Source organism: Neolamprologus multifasciatus, chromosome 10 (genome assembly GCF_963576455.1).
Source record: "Neolamprologus multifasciatus chromosome 10, fNeoMul1.2, whole genome shotgun sequence".
Taxonomy (NCBI): domain Eukaryota; kingdom Metazoa; phylum Chordata; class Actinopteri; order Cichliformes; family Cichlidae; genus Neolamprologus; species Neolamprologus multifasciatus.
Window position 1 is genome coordinate 8154364 of NC_140448.1, and position 24458 is coordinate 8178821.

At 40.6% G+C, this 24458-nt stretch overlaps 1 protein-coding gene across 3 annotated transcripts; it reads left to right on the forward strand.

Annotated features, from left to right (window-relative positions):
* The first annotated feature begins 6637 nt into the window (after nt 1-6637).
* On the forward strand, nt 6638-14676 carry LOC146509544 (N-acetyllactosaminide beta-1,3-N-acetylglucosaminyltransferase 3-like). 3 transcript variants are annotated; one of them, XM_085175375.1, is made up of 3 exons: nt 6638-7229; nt 7327-7466; nt 11194-14676. In XM_085175375.1, the coding sequence occupies exons 2-3, from the start codon at nt 7459-7461 to the stop codon at nt 12326-12328; spliced, it is 1143 nt and encodes a 380-aa protein (XP_085031501.1). In that variant the 5' UTR covers nt 6638-7229; nt 7327-7458; the 3' UTR covers nt 12329-14676. The 3 variants fall into 3 exon arrangements, with proteins under 3 accessions (XP_085031501.1, XP_085031500.1, XP_085031502.1); XM_085175374.1 differs by having other exon boundaries at nt 6638-7466; XM_085175376.1 differs by having other exon boundaries at nt 6638-7466; nt 11286-14676.
* Nucleotides 14677-24458: the final 9782 nt, after the last annotated feature.

Consider the following 24458-nt stretch of genomic DNA (forward strand, 5'->3'; position numbering starts at 1 on the left):
ATAAAACAAGTGGAAAGTAGCTTTTAAAATTTTCAATAATTTGGTTAGTGGACTTCCAGACCCAAACACTTAAACATGGATTTGGTTCTCCTCCAAAAGATGATTACATGACTATGTCTTTGCATAAAGAATCTTGTTGTAAAGTGGTTTTGAATATGTTCTTTCCTGCACAGATCCACTTTTGAGAGCATCACATTAGGTTGACAGCAAACAAAAAATACATTCTTGCATTAAAATATAATGTATTTGTATTTATCATGTGTTTTTATATAAGCATACACTGGCCACTTAATTTGCAACACCTGTTTAGCTGTTTATTAACACTAATTTCTAATCACAGGGTTACAACTCAGTGGATTTCGACACGATCAAGACCACCGACTAAATTTCAAACCAAGTACCAGAACTGGGGAGAAAGGGGATTTAAGTGACTCTGAATGTGGCATGTTTGTTGTTGCCAGGTGGGCTGGTTTGAGTAGATCAGGGGTGTCGAACTCCAGGCCTCGAGGGCCGGTGTCCTGCAGGTTTTAGATCTCACCCTGGGTCAACACACCTGAATCAAATGGTTAGTTCATTAGCAGGCATCTGGAGAACTTCAAGACATGTTGAGGAGGTAATTTAGCCATTTGAATCTGCTGTGTTGGATCAAGGACACATCTAAAACCTGCAGGACACCGGCCCTCGAGGCCTGGAGTTAGACACCTGTGGAGTAGATCATGTTTATCTTCTGGGGAAGGAGAAGTTACTCAGTGACCAGCAGTTCTCTGTGGATAAAACTTGCATTGTTGATGCCATAGGTCGCAGGAGAATGGTCAGACTGCTTCAACCTAAAAGGGAGGTAACAGTTACTCAAATTTGTTACAACCAAGGTATGCAGAAAAACATGTCTGAATCCACAATGCATAAAAAAACATGAACACCACACTGGGTGCCACTCCTTTCAGTAAAGAACAGGACGCTGATGAGTCTCTGTTCCTGCTCAGGTATTAGGGTTAGAATGCATAAATTGTATTAGCAGCTCAGGCTGCTGCTGATGGTGGAATGGTATAGGGGCTATTTTCTTGCTTTGGGCCCCTCAATACCAAATAAACATGGTTTAAACACAAGTCTACCTTGTTGCTGACTATTTCCATCTCTTCATATCCACAGTGTACTCATCTTCTAATGGCTGAGCTCAGATCGTCTTAAACATAACAACGCAGCACTGTACTTAAACTGTACAGGCCCCAGTCCTCAAACCAATAAGTCAGATTCAAATGTGACATTTGAAACCTAAAGACAAACACATTTTAATCACACCTAAAAACTTTGGGCACTGAACAACAAAGCCCTGTAATAATTTTTGCAGATATCTGCTACCCCGAGGCTGCTTTTATTGTTGCTGGCGACTTCAACCACACCAACTTAAAGACAGTCCTCCCCAGATCCCACCAACATGTCTCCTGCCACACCAGAGGAGACAAGATTTTAGACCATGTGTATTCCAACCTGGCTGGAGCCTACAAAGCCACACCCCTCCCCCACATTGGACAATCGGACCATCTCTCCCTGTTCCTTACACCTAGGTATTCACCACTCATCCAACGTGTGAAACCTGCTGTGAGGACAATTAAAGTGTGGCCAGAGGGGACAATACTTTAGACCATGTGTATTCCAACCTGGCTGGAGCCTACAAAGCCACACCCCTCCCCCACATTGGACAATCGGACCATCTCTCCCTGTTCCTCACACCTAGGTATTCACCACTCATCCAACGTGTGAAACCTGCTGTGAGGACAATTAAAGTGTGGCCAGAGGGGACAGACGCAGTGCTCCAGGACAGATTTAAAAACACAGACTGGAATATGTTCACCCACACAGACCTGGACCAGTACGCCTCATCTGTACTGGATTACATCTCCGAAACCACAGACAGTGTCACCACCCAGAAACGGATCACCATGTACCCCAACCAGAAGCCTTGGATGAACCGGGATGTTCGTCTCCTCCTGAAGGCCCACAACACTGCCTTTAGGTCAGGAGATGCACACGCCTACAGTACAGCCAGGGCTAATCTAAAGAAGGGCATCAAAAAAGCCAAACACCATTACAAAAAGAAGGTAGAAGAACACTTCTCCAACTCCAACCTCCGACGCATGTGGCAAGGACTCCAGACCATTACAGACTACAGGACCACCAAACCCTTCCCCGCATCCTCTGATGTCTCCTTCCTCAACGAGCTCAACAACTTTTATGCTCGTTTTGAGCGAGGGAACCCCACAACCACAACCAAAACAGACATGACGCCAGACCACCAACCTTGGACTCTCTCCCCCACCGATGTAGGAGCGGTGCTGAGCAGGATCAATGTCCACAAGGCTGCAGGTCCTGATGGCATCCCCGGGCGTGTTCTCAGAGCGTGTTCTGGGGAGCTTGCAGGAGTGCTCACAGACATATTCAATCTGTCCTTGGCCCACGCTGTGGTACCGGCCTGCTTCAAATCCACCTCCATCATCCCGATACCCAAAAACTCCAACCCATCTAGCCTCAATGACTACCGCCCAGTAGCACTCACCCCCATCATCACTAAGTGCTTAGAGCAGCTGGTCCTAGCACACTTCAAATCCTGTCTCCCCCCCACCCTGGACCCCCACCAATTCGCATACCGCCAGAACAGGAGCACAGAGGATGCAGTCTCCATCGCACTGCACTCTGTCCTCTCACACCTGGACAACAACAACACCTACACCAGAATGCTGTTTATAGACTTCAGTTCAGCATTCAATACAATCCACCCCTCACAACTCATCAGGAAACTGACAGACCTGGGCATCAGTTCCCTCATCTGCAAATGGTTACTGGACTTCCTGACCAACCGCCCCCAACATGTCCGGCTGGATAACCGCTGCTCATCTACAATCACAATGAACACCGGTGTACCACAAGGCTGTGTGATGAGCCCTTTCCTCTACCCCTTCTTCACCCACAACTGCAGACCTGCCGGTGGTTCTAACACCATCATTAAGTTTGCAGATGACACCACGGTGATTGGCCTCATCAGTGACAACGATGAGGCCGCCTACAGGGAGGAGGTGGATCGTCTGGCTGAGTGGTGCGACAGAAACAACCTGCTGCTTAACACCGAGAAGACTAAGGAGCTCATCGTGGACTACAGGAGCTCCTTAGTCTCATCCACCCATCCACATTAAGGGGACGGCTGTGGAGCGTGTGAGCAGCTTCAAGTTCCTGGGAGTCCACATCTCCGAGGATCTCATCTGGACGACCAACTGCTCCGAGCTGGTCAAGAAGGCTCACCAGCGCCTCTTCTTCTTGAGGACTCTGAGGAAGAACCACCTGACCTCAGACATCCTGGTGAACTTCTATCGCTGCACCATCGAGAGCATCCTGACCAACTGTATAACAGTCTGGTACGGGAAATGCTCTGCCTCGGACCGGAAGGCGTTGCAGAGGGTCGTGAAAACTGCCCAGCGCATCGCCGCAGCACCACTCCCTGCCATAAAGGACATCTACAGGAAGCGGTGTCTGAAAAGGGCTGGGAAAATCATCAAAGACCCCAGTCACCCATCACATGGACTCTTCACCCTCCTGCCCTCTGGGAGGCGCTACAGGAGCCTCCGGACTAAGACCACCAGGTACCGGAACAGCTTCTTCCCCACAGCTGTCAGACTAATGAACTCTGCCTCCTGACATCTGACCCACGTTAAACTCATGGACTGAACATACACACACCCACAACCACCTACACACTCAATGGACAACTGTACCCTCAAACACACAATAATAACATGGACTGAACCACCACTCACAACCACTAGCACTTTATATAGCCTCTGTAGAAATTATCCACATATCTCACTTATCTTAACTGCACTACTGTATAGTTCTGTGTAAATAATCATTCTGTACATACGATAATTTTTAATCCTACAACTGTTTATAACTTGCATAGTTCACATTTCTGTATAACTGTATATCTCAGATTTCTGTATAGTTTTTTATTTCATATTTATATCCTGGTTATAGCCTGTACATAGCTTGTATTCACTACAGCCTGTACATACTTATAGTTATAGAATATTCATAACATACTTCATACCGTGTACATTATAACATACCATAATAGACCCATTTCTGTAATATACTTACATATCTATATTATTGCTAATATATATTGTAATATATCTATATCATGGCTAAAGCACTTCTGGATGGATGCAAACTGCATTTCGTTGCCCTGTACCTGTGCAATGACAATAAAGTTGAATTCTATTCTATTCTATTCTATTCTACTTGGGAATCTTGGAGCATACCTATCAGCCTCTCCTTTCCCTGCTTTATGAAGGGAATTCCTAATGAAAGAATAAAGTTAAGTTGAAACCAAGCACACCACTGTTTTTCTTGTGACATTACCAATACGTTTGATGTGTCACATGGCCCTCTTCCTATTGAAAAAACAAATGTTGTATCCAAGATGGCCAACTTCTAAATGGCCACCATGGTCACCACCCATCTTGAGGAGTTTGCCCCCTCACATATACTAATGTGCCACAAACAGGACTTTAATATCACCAACCATTCCCATGTTATTACAGTGTAACCATATAAATGGCCCACCCTGTACTTGCATCTTATATATGAGAGTAATTATGAAAAAACAAGAAACATGTAAAACAAGTCAACTGTCAAGAGTTGATGCCAATCACCTTTCTTCTCCAGGTTTACATGAGTTGCTGTCATGTGATTGGGTGATTCCATATGTACGTTAAAAAGCAGTTGAATAGGTATGTCTAGTGAGTTGGCCCACGAGTATACATCGTGCAATCCAGAGAGGGAGAATGAACTTGAATGTCAGAACTAGAAGCAGTCAGAAAGGCAATGATCCAAAGAGACAAATCTGCGCTTGTCTGAATGTCCCACTGGTGAAAATTTAAACAAAGTTGTATTTCGGCAGTCCTTTTAGAGAATTCCTTCTTTGTTGTCAAAGCAGTTGATGAAGACAGAAGAAGTCGTTTCTTGTCAGACTTGGATGTGTGTGTGTGTGTGGGTCACAACTTTATCATCTGCACTGTGAATTCATACCGTGTGCTTTCTCATCCCTCTCCATTCTGCCAACACATGTCCTGAGAAAAAAAGGATTGAGGATTTTGACGTTGCACTCAAGCATTTTGTGCACCCCTCCTATGTTAACAAAGCCTCTCTCCATTGTCTTATTTATGCCTTACTGACATATCTTACCCACCAAAAACACTCACTCTAACAAGTGTCTCTTCCTCAGTTAAGTATGGCTCCATTTAAAATGAATGGACCTATTAATGAGCTCACTGAGCTCTGTGATGTTTCTATTTGAAGGACCTTTTTCGTCGTACACATGGAACATGTAATCCTCCTTCAGGCATCTTTCCACCTCAATTAACAATCTCTTCCAAAAGGATGCTCTGCTCCTCCAAGCACAAGTCAGAGTGACACTGAGAGTGCAACACCCACAATGAACAGGGTCACACTGCACCACACTGAGTAGGCAAAGGCAGTACTTACAGTGGGGAGCCTACGTTTTGAGGAGCACCAACTTATATGGCAAATTACTTTTCATTTAAAAATTTCTGAAACACTACAATAGGTAAAAGAGAATGTGATTCAACAGTACGTCTACAGTTGTGCAAGAGCATGACTTAATCCTTAATCATGAATGTGAAGAAGAGAGGAGGTTTTTTTTCCTTTTGTTGATTAGTAAATTGCTGCTTCAGGATCTGTCTGTAACACGAGCTTGTACTCCTCAGATGTTTTTTTCTTTCTTTGGTCAGTTGCTTTCAACTTTTTAAACTTTGCTTTGCTTCCCTTCAATGCATTTATACTTCTCATGTTTCCCTACTAAAAAAAAGAAGGAATAATTATATGCATATATCCTTTGAGTGTGTGATTTTTTCACAACATATTATACATATACAACATATAGTTTTGGACATATTCCGCATACTCTGAATAAATAAACATCCTCTTTGAAACAGTGGCTACAGTTAAATGAGACATCGTGGCTCAAGAGTTGGGAGTGCGCCTTGTAATCGGAAGATTGCCGGTTTGAGCCCCGGCTTGGACAGTCTCGGTTGTTGTGTCCTTGGGCAAGACACTTCACCCGTTGCCTACTGGTGGTGGTCAGAGGGCCCGCTGGCGCCAGTGTCCAGCAGCTGTCAGTGCGCCCTGGGGTGGCTGTGGCTACAACGTAGCTTGCCATCACCAGTGTGTGAATGTGTGGATGAATGGATGTGTAAAGCGCTTTGGGGTCCTTAGGGATTAGTAAAGCGCTATATAAATACAGGCCATTTACCATTACCACAGAATTTTACAGAATTTTATTTAGCAAAAATATCAACTGAGGCAATATTATTCTTTGGCCTAATGCATATGTCTGCCTTTAGCAGCAAGTACTCTGAATTTACTGAGGGCAGACTGTTTTCCAAGAAAGAAAGAATGACAGACAAACAGAATAGACAGACATTTTCCAGACTACAAATGCCAGAGACTGGCTGAGCAAGTTCTATTCCTTTGCGCTCAACCTGAAACTTCTATCTATCAGTTCATCTTGAGATAGATGCAGGGGTGTACTAGAAATTTCAAATAATCTGTTATCATTAATTATTTTAAGTTCCTTGAAAGGATAAAGACTTTGCTTGTTCGAACAAGTGAAAGATTTCGCACTTTGTTGCTTGTAGGGACAATGTGAGGATAGATGTTTATCAAGGGAAAGGAGTCAGATAAGAGAAGGCATAAAAATACCTTCCACGGAGTAGTTTCATTTCGATTCTTTTCAATTAGGCAACATTCAGTTTAAGTTATTGTGAAAAAACTTGTTGAAAGGTAACTTGGTGTCATGGAATAAAACACATACTGTATATTCATAATACATATAATTTTTACATTTGTGATTTTTAGAGCTTTAAAAATAAATGTGTGTCCTGTTTGAAGAGACCTAATAGGAACAAACAAGCCTTTTTCATGAGAAAGGGGATTTCTTTATATGGTTGAATAGTTGTTATATTGATCACATTAATACTGTAGTTCCCAATCCCATCCCAGTAAAAATATGGATATTTAAGCTGAAACACAAGCAGGCCATGTGTTAAGATATTCATCTCTTTTTGTTTTACCTAGGACAGTGTCTGCGTGGAAGCTGTTGTATGCTACATGGATTGCATCTCTCTAACACAAACTTTGAGCTTTATAACACCACCAAGGTATGACAAGTGTCTTTGTATTATTTAAATGTATTTTTCTTCTACATCAAATAATAACAAAAATATATTTTAGGAGAATGGTTTGACTTGGGTTTAGGGTTGGTCTCAAAGACTACACCCAGTCTAAATACATGCGGGTAACAGGCTTCAGTTAGGAGCTGTTTCTTATCTGCACACATTCTATGTTGACTACCTGACGGATACTTACCAAGTGAGCTCATCCACCAGTATGTTAAGGTAACTGCTGTCTTCTACACACACACACACACGCACACAAAAACAACAGTTTTATATTGTTTATATTGTTTATCATTATCAAATTTATCACAATAACATTTATTAATACTCCTTTTAATACTCCACAAATTATGTAATGTCATTTTTAGTCTTTTTGCACACACATAAAAGAAAAAACAAACTCAAACTACTTCGCAAGAAATCAGAGAAGCTGGTTTGTGCTTGAGATATCATATATGATACTGTTTTGACAATGATATTGTTTTTCTTAAATATTTTTAACACTATTTCACGTTATGTGGTAGTGTACAAACAAGTTTTTACTAATTTTTTGATACATATATGTACATACATATGTGCTCCATAGACATATTTGTCCATAGAACAAAAAGAGAACATTGCTTGTAATGACAAAGATATCGTCTCACATTCTGTCCCTGAGTCTTAAATGCCTGTATACTTCCTATAAGTACGGGGGCTTAAACAAGGCGACAACCAATGGAGTAAACAGCTAATATGACTCATGTAATTTGTTTGAAGTGTGCAGAGTTTTGTTTTTAATCTGAAAGGTAAAAACTTAAATGCTTGATCATTTGAAAGGCTCTAAATAGTCAGAGCATTAGAAAGTGAAACGGCAGCGCAGTGAGTCAGGGGTGTTAGAAATTTTAGAAGCTCTGTTATATAATCTTCTTTTTACTTTGTTTTTATTCATTTAACATTAATTTGTTTAAATGCTTTTAGTTCAAGGTTCTTGAGGTAGTTAATTGTTTGGTTTCAGCCCCTATACGATGTTATCATAGCTGCTAAAAATAAAACAAAAACTAGAACTAGAAATGCAAAATAGGAAGGATTTTATTCTTTTAAAATGTTAGTAGTTTCTCATTCTATTTGCTGTAGAGTATACAAATGTCTTTTCTTTGTTTATCAGCTGTCAAGCATGGTGGTGGTAGCTTCATATTCTGGGGCTTTACTGCTGGTCATTGTTATAAATTGTACAATGGAAGGAACAACCAAAAAAAAAAAAAAAAGAGGACTACCTCCAAGCTCTTTAATTTAATTTCAAGTCAACCATTAGACGGTTGAAACGTGGTTCCAACTAGGTGTTCCAGGACACTGGAGTTCATTAGAACTGATTTTGGAATGGTTAAAATAGACAAACATTAGGCTTCTTAAATGCTATTCCCCAAACCCTGATTTCAGCCCTTTTTGGCCTGCTTTAAAAGCTAGGTCCATCCCAATACATATTGGGATGGACATATGAGATATGTTCAATTTTAAACCCTGAGTAAACTGGAGACAATCCAAAATAGTGTCACGGTCTGCCCCGGCAGACCGTGTGGAGTGAGTAGAGGACCCAAGAGCAGACAGAGGCGAGGACACAAAACTGGACTTAACAAAAAGCGAGCCTTTATTTAGGGCCGAAAACTCACGGAAAAAACAACAACAAAGTAACTGAGGGAAAACCTGAACATAGACTGGGAAACTATGACTCTACTGAGATTTAGACTATGACTAAACAACATACAAACTATGACTTACTATGGCTGGGAAACTGTGACAAGGGGTAGGGGAGATAACACAGACGACGCGACAATGAACACAGCAAGACTGAGGACTAAATACACACATGAGGTGATCAGAGGAAGTGGAGACACAGCTGACACACATAACCTAATGACAGGACAGGGGAAGTGAAACTAAATGCAATGAACAAAGAACAGAGGACTCTTTCAAAATAAAACAGGAAACATGATGAGACAGACCAAACAACATGGGCTTGACAACATGAGACGTGGAACACAAAGGGCAAACGAGACTAAGATCCAGGGGAGGGGGAAATGAGGAGATCCAATAAACAGAACTAAGGCTGAACAACTTAGGGGTTTAAGAGAGGTGGATGAGCTTAACCCAAACAATAAATGACAAAACACAAAGACTCAAGTTCTAACTAATAATGCAAAAACAAGAACTTAACATATCCCCATACTTAAAACAGAAATACACAATATATAATGAACTCAAAATGCTGGGTCACAGACCCAGCCATGACAAATAGATTTAAACTTGTGCACCCACTTCTTGTTTTCTTAAAAATACATGCTGTACAGTGGAAAACAAACATTTCAAAGAAATAGTTAACCACCATCCCCCCAAATTTTCATGATGTGTTTGACGAGTGTATGTAAAATAATTGACATATTTTCCATGGCCTCAACAAACCCCTCCTACAACTGAGACTTTGCTTGCTTTTTGCCACTGCCCGAGCCGTGTTCCGCTTGACCCGCCATTACCCATTGGCAAAGTCCCACTGGTCACCAATTTAGCCTGATGGCTCCCTGCTATAGACCATCTAGACACAAATTAAGATGGTTTGGAAAGGACTAGCACAAATGTCAAGCAAGTTAAACCTGATTTGATTCAACAGTAGAAACCAAAGCATGCAGTTTTCAAATATTTCTCAACAGAAACTGTGGCTCCAGTAATGGAGTGTAAGTGTGAGAATGTTAGTTTTCTGTGTAAATCATTTAGAACAGCACTTCCAGCGGCATCTTTCAGTTATTCTGTAGATAATTGGGTTCCAAGAAACCACGCCTGCTTGTAAGGATTTTGCTAGGAAATAATTTGTCCCCTTTTCTTGTTTTTTTCCCCCCGCATACAACAAAGTTTTACTTCTGTTTAGTCTTTTTGTCAGGGTCCTGGGTCTCCTGACCCAGTGTTTTTAGTTCTTTGTGATTTTTGTATTATTGTACTTGTGTGTGATTTATTCTATGGTTTCTAGTTTTGATCCCTTGCCCTTCATGTCTCTCTGTGTCCCCTCTGTTCTGTGTAAGTCTGTGTCTGCATGTTTGAGTTTCCCTCTGTGTGTTTTGGTTCATCGAGTCTTACTGGTTATGTCTCTGTGTTTCTTAGTTGCTGTCTCCACCGTGTCAAGTTCGCGTCTCTGTGTCATACTTCCTGTTTTACTTTGAAGGTCCGTGTCTTATGTGATTGTGTTAACTTTACGCTTCCTTGTCTCGTCAGTTCTTATTTCCCCCAGCTGTGCTCTCCTTCTGTGTCTCATTCCCCTCGTTACTTCCCAGTGTATTTAAACCCTGTGTTTCTCTGAGTCAGTGTTGCGTCGTACCCTCAACAAGCTGTGTGTTTTGCCTCTGTGTTTCCAGTGTTTTGTCTCCAGCTCCAGTTCAGTATTTCTGCTACAGTGTTTTAGTCCACCAGTGTTTTTGTTTGTCTTTTGGTGAGTTTAGTTTAGTAAGGGGTTTTTCCCAGCAATAAAGCTGCGCTTTAAGTTGTACTTCTGTGTCTGAGTCCTGCATTTTGGATCCACCACTCCTGCTTGCCTGCCTGCCACACAGCCTACCATGACACTTTTTGTGTGCTAAATAAACTGCTAACCATCTTTCTTTTGTTTAGAATAATTGTGAAGTGACAAAACACTGAAAGTCAAGAAAACCTGTTAATAGAAAGATTTAGAACTTTGAAAAAGACAAATACAATGCTGATTTTTAAATATTTCAAGACTTGGCATTCCAAGCAAATTATAACTGGAGCTCAAATCCTTTATAGAATAGAATAGATCAACGAAACACATTGGTAGCATGTAGATTTGCATTCAGATTCTTACAACCTAAGTATCTACAAAGTAATAGATAGTAATATAATACACACATTTAATGCACTCTTATCTTTTTAATGTTATTACTAATTGGAATTTTTTTTGTGACCACAGATTTTTGAAACAGATCACCTTAAGAGCAAGCAGTTTGCTGGTGGTGACTGGCCTTCTCTTGACTGTTGCTATTTTCTGTAAAAATATTTTAGACTCCCAAGATTCACTTCTTGAAGAAACCAGGAGAGATGATGTCATTAAGCCACCACAAATCACTCCAGCTCATCATTTTTCCTGGTCAAGATGTCGACAAAACATGTCTGTTGCTAACATTAAGAACTTCAGCACTCTTCCTGATCATATAAAAGACTTTCTGTACTATCGCCACTGTCGACATTTCCCCATGCTCCTGGATATTCCTGATAAGTGTGGAGGAGCTGAAGGGTCCTCGGATGTTTTTCTTTTGCTGGTCATTAAAAGCGCTCCTGTGAACTACGACCGCCGAGAAGTACTGCGCAAAACCTGGGCTAAGGAGAGATTGCAGAATGGTGTGTGGATCCGAAGGCTTTTTATCTCAGGAACAACGGGTGTTGGTTTTGAGAAAAAGAGACTGAACACACTCCTTAAAATAGAGCAACGTGAGAACAATGATATTCTTCAGTGGGACTTTAATGACTCATTCTTTAACCTCACCTTGAAGCAAATACTCTTCCTCGAATGGATGGAGAGAAACTGTCCACATGCTCGCTTTCTGCTAAACGGCGATGATGACGTCTTTGTCAACACAGATAACATGGTTGAATATCTACTTCAAATTAAGGACAATGATGGACGGAAACACCTCTTTACTGGCTGGGTGATCCGATATGTTGGCCCTATTCGAGAAAAGTGGAGTAAATATTATGTTCCAGTTCAGGTGTATGAGTCAGAGTCATACCCTCCTTACTGTAGTGGTGGGGGTTACATTTTATCTGGTTACACAGCTTTGGTTATATACAATATGTCCCACTCTATCACTGTTCTTCCCATTGATGATGTTTACTTAGGAATGTGTTTGGCCAAAGCAGGACTTAGCCCTGAGCGGCATAGTGCAGTGAGGATAAATGGACTTCGCGTTCCTTCCACTACAGCTGATGACTATGACCCTTGTTATTATAGAGGAACTCTACTTGTTCACAGATTCCTTTCAGCAAAAATGTACTACATGTGGAACAAGATACATGACCCTAATCTGAAATGCTTTGCTAGTGGCTAAAATAAAAATCATGACTTTGCCCATACTCATTGATGCTGGCTGACTCATTTTTACTTTATTTGCTATACATATTCAATAAAATGTCAGTGTGGATAATACAGGCCCAACCGAAAGAAACTATTTTGCTTCAATTATCCCTTTTAAAACCTACAAAGTTTTCTGTCATTTCTTTATGTGTTATTGAGGTTTTCAAACTGGGGTTGTACATAATTGTGTGGACTTATGTGGCAAGGTGCAATAGTCTGTCTGTTACACTCAAAGCCTTGTGATGTATCTGAATATAGGTCATAAACAAAAGGGTAATTATTCACTGCATATAGGGTTCAATAAAATACTTCCTGGTTACCAGTGGCAAGGTGAGGACATTTACAAATTAAAGTTAATAAGTGTGTGCTTTAAATTGAGTGAATGAAAAATTACATTACATAATTAACACAATCTTTACATGGTAATGGGACAGTATAACTGCATATACTTACAAATATTTCAAAATCACTGTATCCTTTAGTTATGAAGTTATTTTGTGCACATTCTGGGAATTGTAAATAAATAAACACAAGAGACAAACATCACATTAATTTTTGTGTGTAATCAGTTATAATCTTTTTATTTATGAACCCTTTTACCAACATTCTCAGGGCTGAACAGAACAATAGCTTTATTGCTGGATTTATAGATAAATAACACAAAGGGAAGGCTAAGTGGCAAATGCCAAACAGAACATGCTGATACAGAGAATTAACAAAAGAAAAGGACACACAGCAGGAGGGAGATTGCGACACTGGATCGAGGGAGACAGACGATACATACAAGAGGGAATCAGAGAAGAAACACCTGGGAAATACGGTTGAACATGATCAAATAGATGAGACGGGAAGTAAAGTAAACACCAAGCACACAGGACAAGAGAGCGCTAGGGACAGAGGCATGAATAGGGACGCTGACTGGCACATAAACATGGAGATAAGACTGACTTAACAGGGAGATGCCGAAGGAAGCACACGGAGACAAGACCAAATAACTATCAAGAAAACCTAAACTAGAAATAATGTTAAACTCAAGAGTGGGAGAAAACTAAACCAAAAAACATAAGTCTATAAGCAATGATGAATAAACTGGACCTAAAAACTCATAAACACAAAAACACTGGGACAAAGACCCAGGCACCCTAACAATGTGCCAGACATGTATCTGTAATGTCAGTGCAAAAGCATTCTGCACAACAGAGCAATCCACCGTGTCTTTCTTTAAGGTCGTTTACATGGCAAGTATATGGCAAGCAAGCTGTAATGTGTAGCACTAGAGTAATTACTGAGTATATGGTCTAGTATTAGTTGTGAATTAGAATTAGTAATTAAATTTTGGAGAGGTTGTTACCAAACACCAACAGAGTGCATCACAGTGGGAAAAATACATTATACAGTAAACACAGTCACCGTGCAATCATTTGAAACCACTGCAACGGTTTTAACATAAACATGTCGTGCCCTATTGCATATATTCAAACACTCATTTAAATCATACCGACAGGTTTATTGACATTGATAGACTTCCATAACAATTACTCACACATTACTTACAAACAAATTAGATGAATGAATGAATGACAAAGAAATTAGATTAAGGTGTTTTTATTTCTATTTACATTTAATGTAATGTAATGTATACTTTATTGAACCCCGTGGGGAAATTCCTCTCTGCATTTAACCCATTCACTCAAAGGCTTTGACCAGCAGGAGAGTTTGTGTGGACAAGAATTTTCGGAAGTGAAACTTTTTTTGAACCAGTTGGATGGAAAGTTTTAAAGCTTCATCAGGTTTCATCTGGCCATCACTAACGAGCAACACCCCAAAGAGTCAGGTAAGAGTTGCCAAAAACACTGAGATTTTCCTGCACAACAGGGGAGCATCAAATGAAGGTCTTCCTTCTCCTTAAGCAGTAGCCAGGCACAGGATTGTCAGCAAGTGAGGTAATTATCACAGGTGAGCTGGAATGAATGGTAGTAAGCAGTCTTTACAGTCAGTAGTTTTCACATTCCATTTCAATTCAATTCAATATAATTCTGAACAGTTCCCCAGTGCTCTCGAATGATATTCAAAGTCTTCTTTGGATGTTGGCTTTGTGCTGTTCACCTTAAAGGTGATCCCACTGCTTTAAAAATGTTGAGATCTGGGCTCTGAGGAGACCAGCCATTCACTGATAGTATTGTTTTGTGAGATTTTCTTTCTGTTTTTACTGGTTTAGGTCGAGATAAAGGCTGAGATCTCCTGTGGTGACCCCTAAAGAAGAAGAAGAACCATTATAATTTAGTTTGATGGACTTTTAAATTATAGAAGATGATATTTATGTATGTGATCTCCACTTTCCACAGTGTCAGTAGAACAAGAATTAGTTCAGGTAAGAGTATACATTGAATCAACATAACTGCTAAAAGTGAAACACAATCTGGACCAGCTCTTTTAAAATACCTGCACTTTAAAATATTGCTGTTTCCAATTTTTTAAAAATATTTATATTTCCATACCATTTTTTAAATCTGCAATTGCTTTATTGTGATGAATACCTGACACCGCAACAATAAAACCTTTCCTGTCTTTGTTTTACCCAAATACACTAATTATTTGAAGCCTTTATTTCAACCCTGTATTTACCACAAGCTTGGCAGGGGGACCATTTTACAAACTCTCTCTCTCCTTAAATGACCGTAACTCTGTTGCCTTTTGTTCTAGAGACAAATGAAAATTGTTTTGGAAGGAAAAAAAAGACAAGCTTCACAGAAGTATTGAATGTACCAGTTGCACAACTTATTCACAGGTATTACTGTCAGAACATAGACAGGAAGAATTAGCTCCACCTACCTTCACAACACCTCACTCAACTATTTTGACAGTTCTTTTAATCTTGAATGATTTAATTTCTTTATCATTTTTCTTTATTATTATCTTAAATCAACACCCCACTGATAGCAGTGTGTGTCTATATGACATTCTTCTGCTATTATTTAGTTAGGGTTTAGTGGTGTAAAGATGAAAGTGACTTCATACAGCCCCAATCTGCAGATGCTGTAAACATACCACGACCATGCTTCACCTTTAAACTCTGAGTAACCTTAGCCAAAATTATTCTGTACATTAGGCTGAGACAGTGTGATCATCAAACATTTTAGCGCAAAAAATATCAAACCCAATGGACTCACAATACCTCCATGCTTATTTACTGTCGGGCTTTTTCAGCAGTGTTATTTTTACAAACTAGCCTGTTTGATTTTACCACCACTGCAGTGGGCAGTCTGTCTCGCTGATGGTGGATTCTGGTCTGTACAAACTCAGGGCCCTGTTACACAGGGCTTCCTTATCTGAATCAGAGTCTGAAGACAATAAAGAGAGGAAGCAGCTCTTTGTCTTTGCTGGCTCCTTTGTGGTGGCATCGATACACTGTTCATGCAGCAGGGCCTGGTCCAAACCTCTTCTCGCTCTTCCCTTGGAAGACACTTTAAATCCTTAAAGTGTGGTTCAAGCACAGTAGCTATCTTGAGCCACTGATGGTTGAGTGTAGCTACACGTTGGATGGCTCCTTTGTGAAGACAGCCTTAAATTTCACTATGTAGTTTCAGTCATCATCAGAGACCTCCATGGTGTGATGCAGGTGGCAGAAATCAGGTAAAACCACTGAACTTGAGACATCTCCAACAAGCTCAATCACAAACCTGTAGTAGACAGTTCAAGAAAGGAATTATTAATCTACACAATAACTGTCAACTATAGAGCTTTTTGAAGAAACAGTAACAATAAGTTAAAAATAGTTTTATTTACCTGTATGGCTTAAGGAGAGTTGCCAGCTTTTGGAGTTTTACCAGCTCTAATGTAGTTATAATGAGTAGCTTGTGCTTTTGTTTGTCTAAAGTAGCGAAAACAGCCTCTTAATTCTTTAGCAGATGAGAAACCATATCCAGTGTTGAATACTGCCATGTGGAAACATCCTGTATGTGTGCCTCTTTCTTTAAGCCCAGCCCTCGGCCAACTCAGGCACAGGTAACAGTGTTAACTGGAGAATGATAACCAAAAGCATTCATGAGTCAAAACAAAAGAAAAATAAGTTAATCGGGCTCTCCAGTTTCCAGCAAATACAAACATTTTCATTTAGTGAGATTACTCTTAAGAGCTTTAAGCGATTGTGCAGAAGTTGGTGGAAACTTATAAATGCAGGATAAAAGCGACTGGAAATTTTGGGGATTATTTATACTCTTTGCCACCCGTCTAACCTGTAAATAATGCACTGAATATGTAAATTCTTCTGAGAGAACTGGTAAAGGTTTGGACTTTTCAGTTTCTATGGCTCTGTTTTTCATAATCCAGGGCCATTCCCATATGGAAAAGAAATAGAAAAAACTTATAAAAGACTTGCATCAGATTTGGCCTACTTCATATAGTGAATCATATACAGTGGGGCAAAAAAAGTATTTAGTCAGCCACCGATTGTGCAAGTTCCCCCACTTAAAATGATGACAGAGGTCAGTAATTTGCACCAGAGCTACACTTCAACTGTGAGAGACAGAATGTGAAAAAAAAATCCATGAATTCACATGGTAGGATTTGTAAAGAATTTATTCGTAAATCAGGGTGGAAAATAAGTATTTGGTCACCTCAAACAAGGAAAATCCCTGGCTCTCACAGACCTGTAACGTCTTCTGTAAGAAGCTTTTCTGTCCCCCACTCGTTACCTGTATGAATGGCACCTGTTTGACCTCATCATCTGTATAAAAGACACCTGTCCACAGCCTCAACCAGTCAGACTCCAAACTCCGCCATGGCCAAGACCAAAGAGCTTTCGAAGGACACCAGGAAAAGAATTGTAGACCTGCACCAGACTGGGAAGAGTGAATCTACAATAGGCAAGCAGCTTGGTGTGAAAAAATCAACTGTGGGAGCAATCATCAGAAAATGGAAGACATACAAGACCACTGATAATCTCCCTCGATCTGGGGCTCCACGCAAGATCTCATCCCGTGGGGTCAAAATGATCATGAGAACGGTGAGCAAAGATCCCAGAACCACACGGGGGGACCTGGTGAATGACCTGCAGAGAGCTGGGACCAAAGTAACAAAGGTCACCATCAGTAACACACTACAACGGCAGGGAATCAAATCCCGCAGTGCCAGACGTGTTCCGCTGCTGAAGCCAGTGCATGTCCAGGCCCGTCTGAAGTTTGCCAGAGAGCACATGGATGATACAGCAGAGGATTGGGAGAATGTCATGTGGTCAGATGAAACCAAAGTAGAACTTTTTGGTATAAACTCAACTCGTCGTGTTTGGAGGAAGAAGAATACTGAGTTGCATCCCAAGAACACCATACCTACTGTGAAGCATGGGGGTGGAAACATCATGCTATGGGGCTGTTTTTCTGCCAAGGGGACAGGACGACTGATCCGTGTTAAGGACAGAATGAATGGGGCCAAGTATCGTGACATTTTGAGCCAAAACCTCCTTCCATCAGTGAGAACTTTGAAGATGAAACGAGGCTGGGTCTTCCAACATGACAATGATCCAAAACACACCGCCCGGGCAACAAAGGAGTGGCTCCGTAAGAAGCATTTGAAAGTCCTGGAGTGGCCTAGCCAGTCTCCAGACCTCAACCCCATAGAAAATCTGTGGCGGGAGTTGAAAGTCCGTGTTGCTCGGCGACAGCCCCAAAACATCACTGCTCTTGAGAAGATCTGCATGGAGGAATGGGCCAAAATACCAGCTACTGTGTGTGCAAACCTGCTAAAGACCTATAGTAAACGTTTGACCTCTGTTATTGCCAACAAAGGTTATGTTACAAAGTATTGAGTTGTATTTTTGTTATTGACCAAATACTTATTTTCCACCCTGATTTACAAATAAATTCTTTACAAATCCTACCATGTGAATTCATGGATTTTTTTTTCACATTCTGTCTCTCACAGTTGAAGTGTACCTCTGGTGCAAATTACTGACCTCTGTCATCATTTTAAGTGGGGGAACTTGCACAATCGGTGGCTGACTAAATACTTTTTTGCCCCACTGTAAGGCTTATATGATTTACTCATGAAAGTGGCCACTTTCATATATTGTTTTAGTAAGTATCCAAAACACACAAGTTTCATTTATATAAATTTTCAAGGGATCTTACATCTGTTTTCACTCTTGTATTCTTTTCATACAAGTTTCACACAAGACAGATACAAACTTTATAAGATTTATATCTTTTCCATATGGGTTTCCTCACAGCTTGCCTTACCTATAATGAGGTGAGCACAGTAAATGGCGTATTATAATATTCATTCCATGCACTATTTAAATGGACAGGCCAAGGGTATTTTGGTAAACATTACAGCGTTTCTTTGCAAGACAAAACAGCATGTGTGATGCTGAGCTCAATTTCTGAGTCAGCTATATGCTTTGCTTTACGCATTTAAATGTTTACTGCTTTTTTCTCTCCTGAAACTCAAAGATGTTTCAGAAACTTAGACAAAGTCTGGTGATCCTACTCTGCATCTCTGAGCATTGTTTTACCAGTTTTTTCTTTCCTCCTTCCAGTTCCGTTGTTTGTACTTCCTTTTTATTATAAAATTCTTGCAGTTTTAGATTTTTTCTCTCAAAGTCCTGGAGAAAAAGTTTTTCTTCTTTCTGTTTTATGTCCAGTTCTTATCAAGTTGTTTTATCAAGCTTTATTTGGAGCGCTTGTATTTTTCCTCCATGTCTTCATGCTTGCAATAAATTTCTTTCTGTTTTATGTCGTGTTGCTTTCTCTCTTGAAGCAACTGTTGATTTTTGTGCAGTGTCTTATTAAGCTTTCCCTGCAGCACTTTTTATGATGTTATTTTTTTTGCTTGGACAAATTATCAGTAAAGTTTCAACCCCTGTTGTTTTTTTGTTTTCCATCCATCCATCCATCCATCCATTCGCTTCCGCTTATCCTTTTCAGGGTCGGGGGGGGTGCTGGAGCCTATCCCAGCTGTCATAGGGCGAGAGGCGGGGTACACCCTGGACAGGTCACCAGTCTGTTGCAGGGCCAACACACAGGGACAGACAACCATTCGCACTCACATTCATTCGCACATTCACACCTAGTGGCAATTTGGATTATCCAATTAACCTATCCCCACAAGCTGCATGTCTTTGGACGGTGGGAGGAAGCCGGAGTACCCGGAGGGAACCCACGCAAACACGGGGAGAACATGCAAACTCCACACAGAAAGACCCCGGCCTGATGACTTTTTTGTTTTTGTTTTTTTAAATGTGTTATAGCAATACCATACACCAAAAGACACACACATATATTTAGGATTATTGCACACTGTAACCCAGGATAATATTGTTTGGTGTCAATTGTATTTTATATTTTCGGGAACTGTCCTCAAATCACTGTAAGTAGTATTTTCATTGCTGTAGTTCTTTTGTATTTTTGTTTTTGGTATATTGTTCTGTTGTCAGAACGCTTTTCAGTCGCAATTTATTCATTTTTTTTTTAGATATTTTAGTCATACATGAAGATTCAAGATTCAAGGTCTTTATTGTCAATACAACAATATACACAGTGGACTAAGCACACAGCCCTGCAACGATCCTGTAATCAGTCTGGGGACTTTGGAAGTGTTATTTCCTATGAAGACAGACTGGGGCCTGTCAGTTAGCATAGCATAGCATAGCATAGCATAGCATAGCATAGCATAGCATCTTTATTTATAACGCACTTTACATTCAACAATGTTGACCAAAGTGCTACAAATATAAGAGAGGAAACAGTTTAAATTACATATAAAAAATATCTTAAAATTAAAAATAATATAATTAATAAGAAAACATATTAAGAGACATCAACAAGTCCTGCTGTGCTAAAAGCCAAGGTAAATAAATATGTTTTAAGACGTGATTTAAAAACAGATAAGGAAGGTGCCTGTCTAACATGTAAAGGCAACTCATTCCACAATTTTGGTGCTGCCACAGCAAACGCCCGATCCCCTCTGAGCTTACGATTAGTCCTGGGCACACTCAGGAGGAGCTGGTCTGCCGACCTGAGGGACCGGGAAGGTATGTATGGATGAAGAAGCTCAGAGAGGTACAGAGGGGCAGCATTGGACAAACATTTAAAAACAAATAAAAGCAGCTTAAAATGGATCCTAAAATGCATGGGCAGCCAATGAAGTGAATATAAAACTGGGGTGATATGCTCGTATCTACGAGTGCCAGTTAAAAGGCGTGCAGCAGCATTCTGGACTAGCTGCAGTCGAAAAACAGAAGATCGACTCACCCCAAAATAAAGAGAATTACAGTAATCCAGCCGAACGGTTACAAAAGCATGGATTACTGTTTCAAATTGCTGTCTCGTAAGAAAGTGCTTAATTTTGGCCAGTTGCCTCAGATGAAAGAAACTAGACCTTACAACCAACCCGATCTGGCTTTCAAGTTTAAGCTCAGGATTAATTTTTAAACCCAGATTAACAATCTCTGGTTTACAGAATGATTTCAGGGATTGCAAATCAACACACGGAACAGCAGTGGAGGCAGGTCTGAACACTATTACTTCAGTTTTAGAATCATTAAAACAAAGGTTTAGTGCCAACCAGTGGCAGTCCTAGCCTGTTTGGCGCCCTGGGCGAACACTCCCTCTGCCCCCCCCCCCCCCCCCCCCCCCACACACACACACACATACACACACACACAGACAAAACATATTAAGGATTGTACATTAACATAAACCTGTTGTACACACACACACATATGAAGAGAGAGAGAGTATGCATAGTATGCAAACGGCTACCAAACAGCTATCATAATTCGTCATACAATGAGAACAGGACAAATCAACAACTGACAATGACTAATTAACATTAAAATCTGTGACTGTTATTGTTTGGAGTTTAGTCTGTTGCTATTTTTACCATTTCTTCTTGGAGCAGCTGTAACCCACATAATTTCCTTAGGGATTAATAAAGTATTCTGATTCTGATTGTTTCAGGATGACCTGCCATTATCCAATCACACATCTGCTTACCTGCATCTTTTGCTCGTTTCTCCTCTTCTTTTCTCTTTTTTCTAAACTGAGCACCTGATGGCTTTGAACTTTTCTTGTCCATCTTCCATTGGTTTTAATTTTGCACTCCAGTATGAACACCCATCCCTCAACCCAAGGATCACCACAACATAACCTAACAGACCTACACCTTAGTTCACAGATTCACTTTGTCTAAGGTGTATTTCTTGAACCCAGGATTCAAATCATGAATACATAATGGACATGGATTTACAACATTATGAATGAGATGTGCTCTATTTGGAAGCCCCTCCCCTTTCAACGGGTTGTGTGTGAAACTTTAAATCATCAAACTGTAAATTTTAAATTGTTATTGATCCCTTTACCCCGAGTCCTAAAGTGTATATTTATTTTCTAACTCCTGTTATATTTATTGTTTACTTGCACTGCTGTAACTGGAGCCTCGTCGTCTCGTCTCTCTATATACTGGACTGTATGTAGCGGAGATGACAATAAAGTTTACTTTGACTTCAGCAGCGAGCAGGCGCACTGAGGGCTCTCGCGCTCACTTTTCGTGTATAGAATTTCAAAAAAAACATCGGTGCAAATTATAAGTCTGTATCATAATGTCTGGTGTTTCCGTGTTTGTTGTTTTGTTTTTATTTTGTTTTATTTTGCGAGTTGGTTATTAGATGCTGCTCCAGCCACCAGTGAATCCCCGACGCCCCGCCCTCTCCTCTCTGTGCCGCAAGCAGCAGGCGCACCTCGCAAACGGAGGGCGCCCTTACTCCCAGCAAATGGGCGACAGAAAACCGATCGGTGCCTATGCCATTCCCAGTATGCGCTGGCTGACGTCGGGGCAGCATGAGTACGAGCATTTTTTTTTTGCCGATGCCCGTGATGCCGCCCCGGGCAACCGCCCGTGTCGCCCGTATCTAAAACCACTACTGGTGCCAACCACGACTTGACGTCCTCCAGACATGTTTGTAAACGATTTACAGACGACCCATCTTTCTTTTTAAGAGGAACATAAATTTGGCAGTCATCTGCATAACAGTGAAACGAGAGTCTGTGCTTTCTAAGAATTGAGCCCAATGGAAGTAAATAAAATGAAAACAGGATAGGGCCCAGAATGGAACCCTGTGGTACTCCATGAGACAATGGAGCACGGGAGGACTCACAGTTTCCTAAGCGAACTGAAAAGTTTCGATTTGTTAAGTAAGACCTGAACCATATCAGAGCCACACCTGTTATACCGACACACTGCTCCAAACACAAGATTAAAATTTCATGGTCTACAGTGTCAAATGCAGCAGTTAAATCGAGTAAAATAAGAATGACACTTTCACCAGAATCACATGATAAAAATATATCATTAAAAATTCTTAAAAGTGCTGATTCAGTGCTATGCATTGCTTTAAAACCAGATTGAAAAATCTCCTGAACATTTTGTGCATTCAAGTATGAGATCAATTGGTCATATACAATTTTTTCCAAGACTTTAGATAAAAAGGGCAGCTTAGATATTGGTCTAAAGTTTTCAACAGCGTTTGTATCTAGCCCAGGTTTCTTAAGAAGTGGTTGCACAATTGCATCTTTGAAATTCTTTGGAACCACACCTGAAGTAAGGCTGCTATTTAAAATGGTTAAAATGGTTGGACCTATGGTAGAAAAAACTTCTTTCAGAAAAAGGGGAGGGATAGGATCATAAGGTGAGCCTACAGGCTTTAAATGATCCACCACCTCCTGTAGCTGAGCAAGAGTAACCGACTCAAACTGTTGAAAGACAGCTGAGCAAATTGGAAGATCAGAGGGGTCAGATGTGGGCAAAATAATCCTCGCCCTAGCCGAGGCTACCTTGTTTATAAAGAAGTGCAGAAACTTTTCACACATTTCAAGTGAAGGCTCAAAACTAAGAGCAGAGGGAGGACTTTAAATAGTCTCAATTGACTTAAACAATATATGTGGTTTCTGATAATTCACCATAATAATGTTTGCAAAGTGTTTCCGCTTTGCTTCTTTTATTGTAAGCTGATATAAGGCCCAGCACTCTCTTAAACTTTGTAAAGAGACCTGTAAGTTATCTTTTTTCCATCTCCGCTCAGCCCTACGACATTCATGCCTCACAGCACGGGTTTCATTGCTCAACCAGGGTTCAAACTTAGTCTTAGGATGCTTAATTTTTAGAGGGGCAACAATATCCAAGACAGTCTGACAAGTGGTATGAAACCACAAACTGAGTTCCTCTACGTATTGGAGTGTCTCAGGAATGGAGAACTGATTATAGTAGGTGGAGAGCCGTGCTGCCGTGGAAGAATTTAACAAACGAGATGTCTTTGCAGGGACATGCCCCCTGAATTCATTTCTAGATAAAGAGATGTCAAACAGAACCGGCATATGATCAGAGAAAACAGGATCGGAGACTTTCAGATTAAAAACAGGCAATGAGTGCGCTAAAACCAGATCGAGAGTGTGGCCACACTGTTGCGTGGGTGCAGACACACATCGAACTAAATTAAAAGAATCAGTAAGATTCAAAAGGTCTTTAACCATGGGCTTATCTGGACAGCACACATGAATATTAAAATCCCCAACAATAAGAAAGGAGTCATATTTTATTGTGACTTCAGTTAGAAATGCAGCAAATTCCTTTATAAAGTCCTTATTGTATTTTGGGGCCCTATATATTATTGTGCACAGTACATGGGGAGAACAGGCTATTTCAAACAGTAACAGTTCAAAACTGGAAAAATAAAATTCCAATGAAACCTGCTTGCACTTGTAGCGATCTCTGAAGATAGTAGCTACTCCTCCACCTCGACCAGATCTGCGTGGGACATTAAAATAGCAGCAGTCTGAAGGCAAAAGTTCTGCAAAGGCTGGTGAGTAGGAACCAACGACAGGAGTGGAGGCGGTATTTTGTGTGCATTTCCCAGTCTACACGCGTATTGGGAGATAGTCGAAGATCAAGTAAAACTTGGCGATCATAGACCAGTCGACATCATAACAAAATAAAAACATTAAAACAGAAACTTGGAGGAACAGACGGCAAGCCATACACATCGGCGCCATCTTGCCCCAAATACTTAGGAAGTTAGGAAGTCCAAGATCCAATTGCAGAGAGTGGTGTTTATT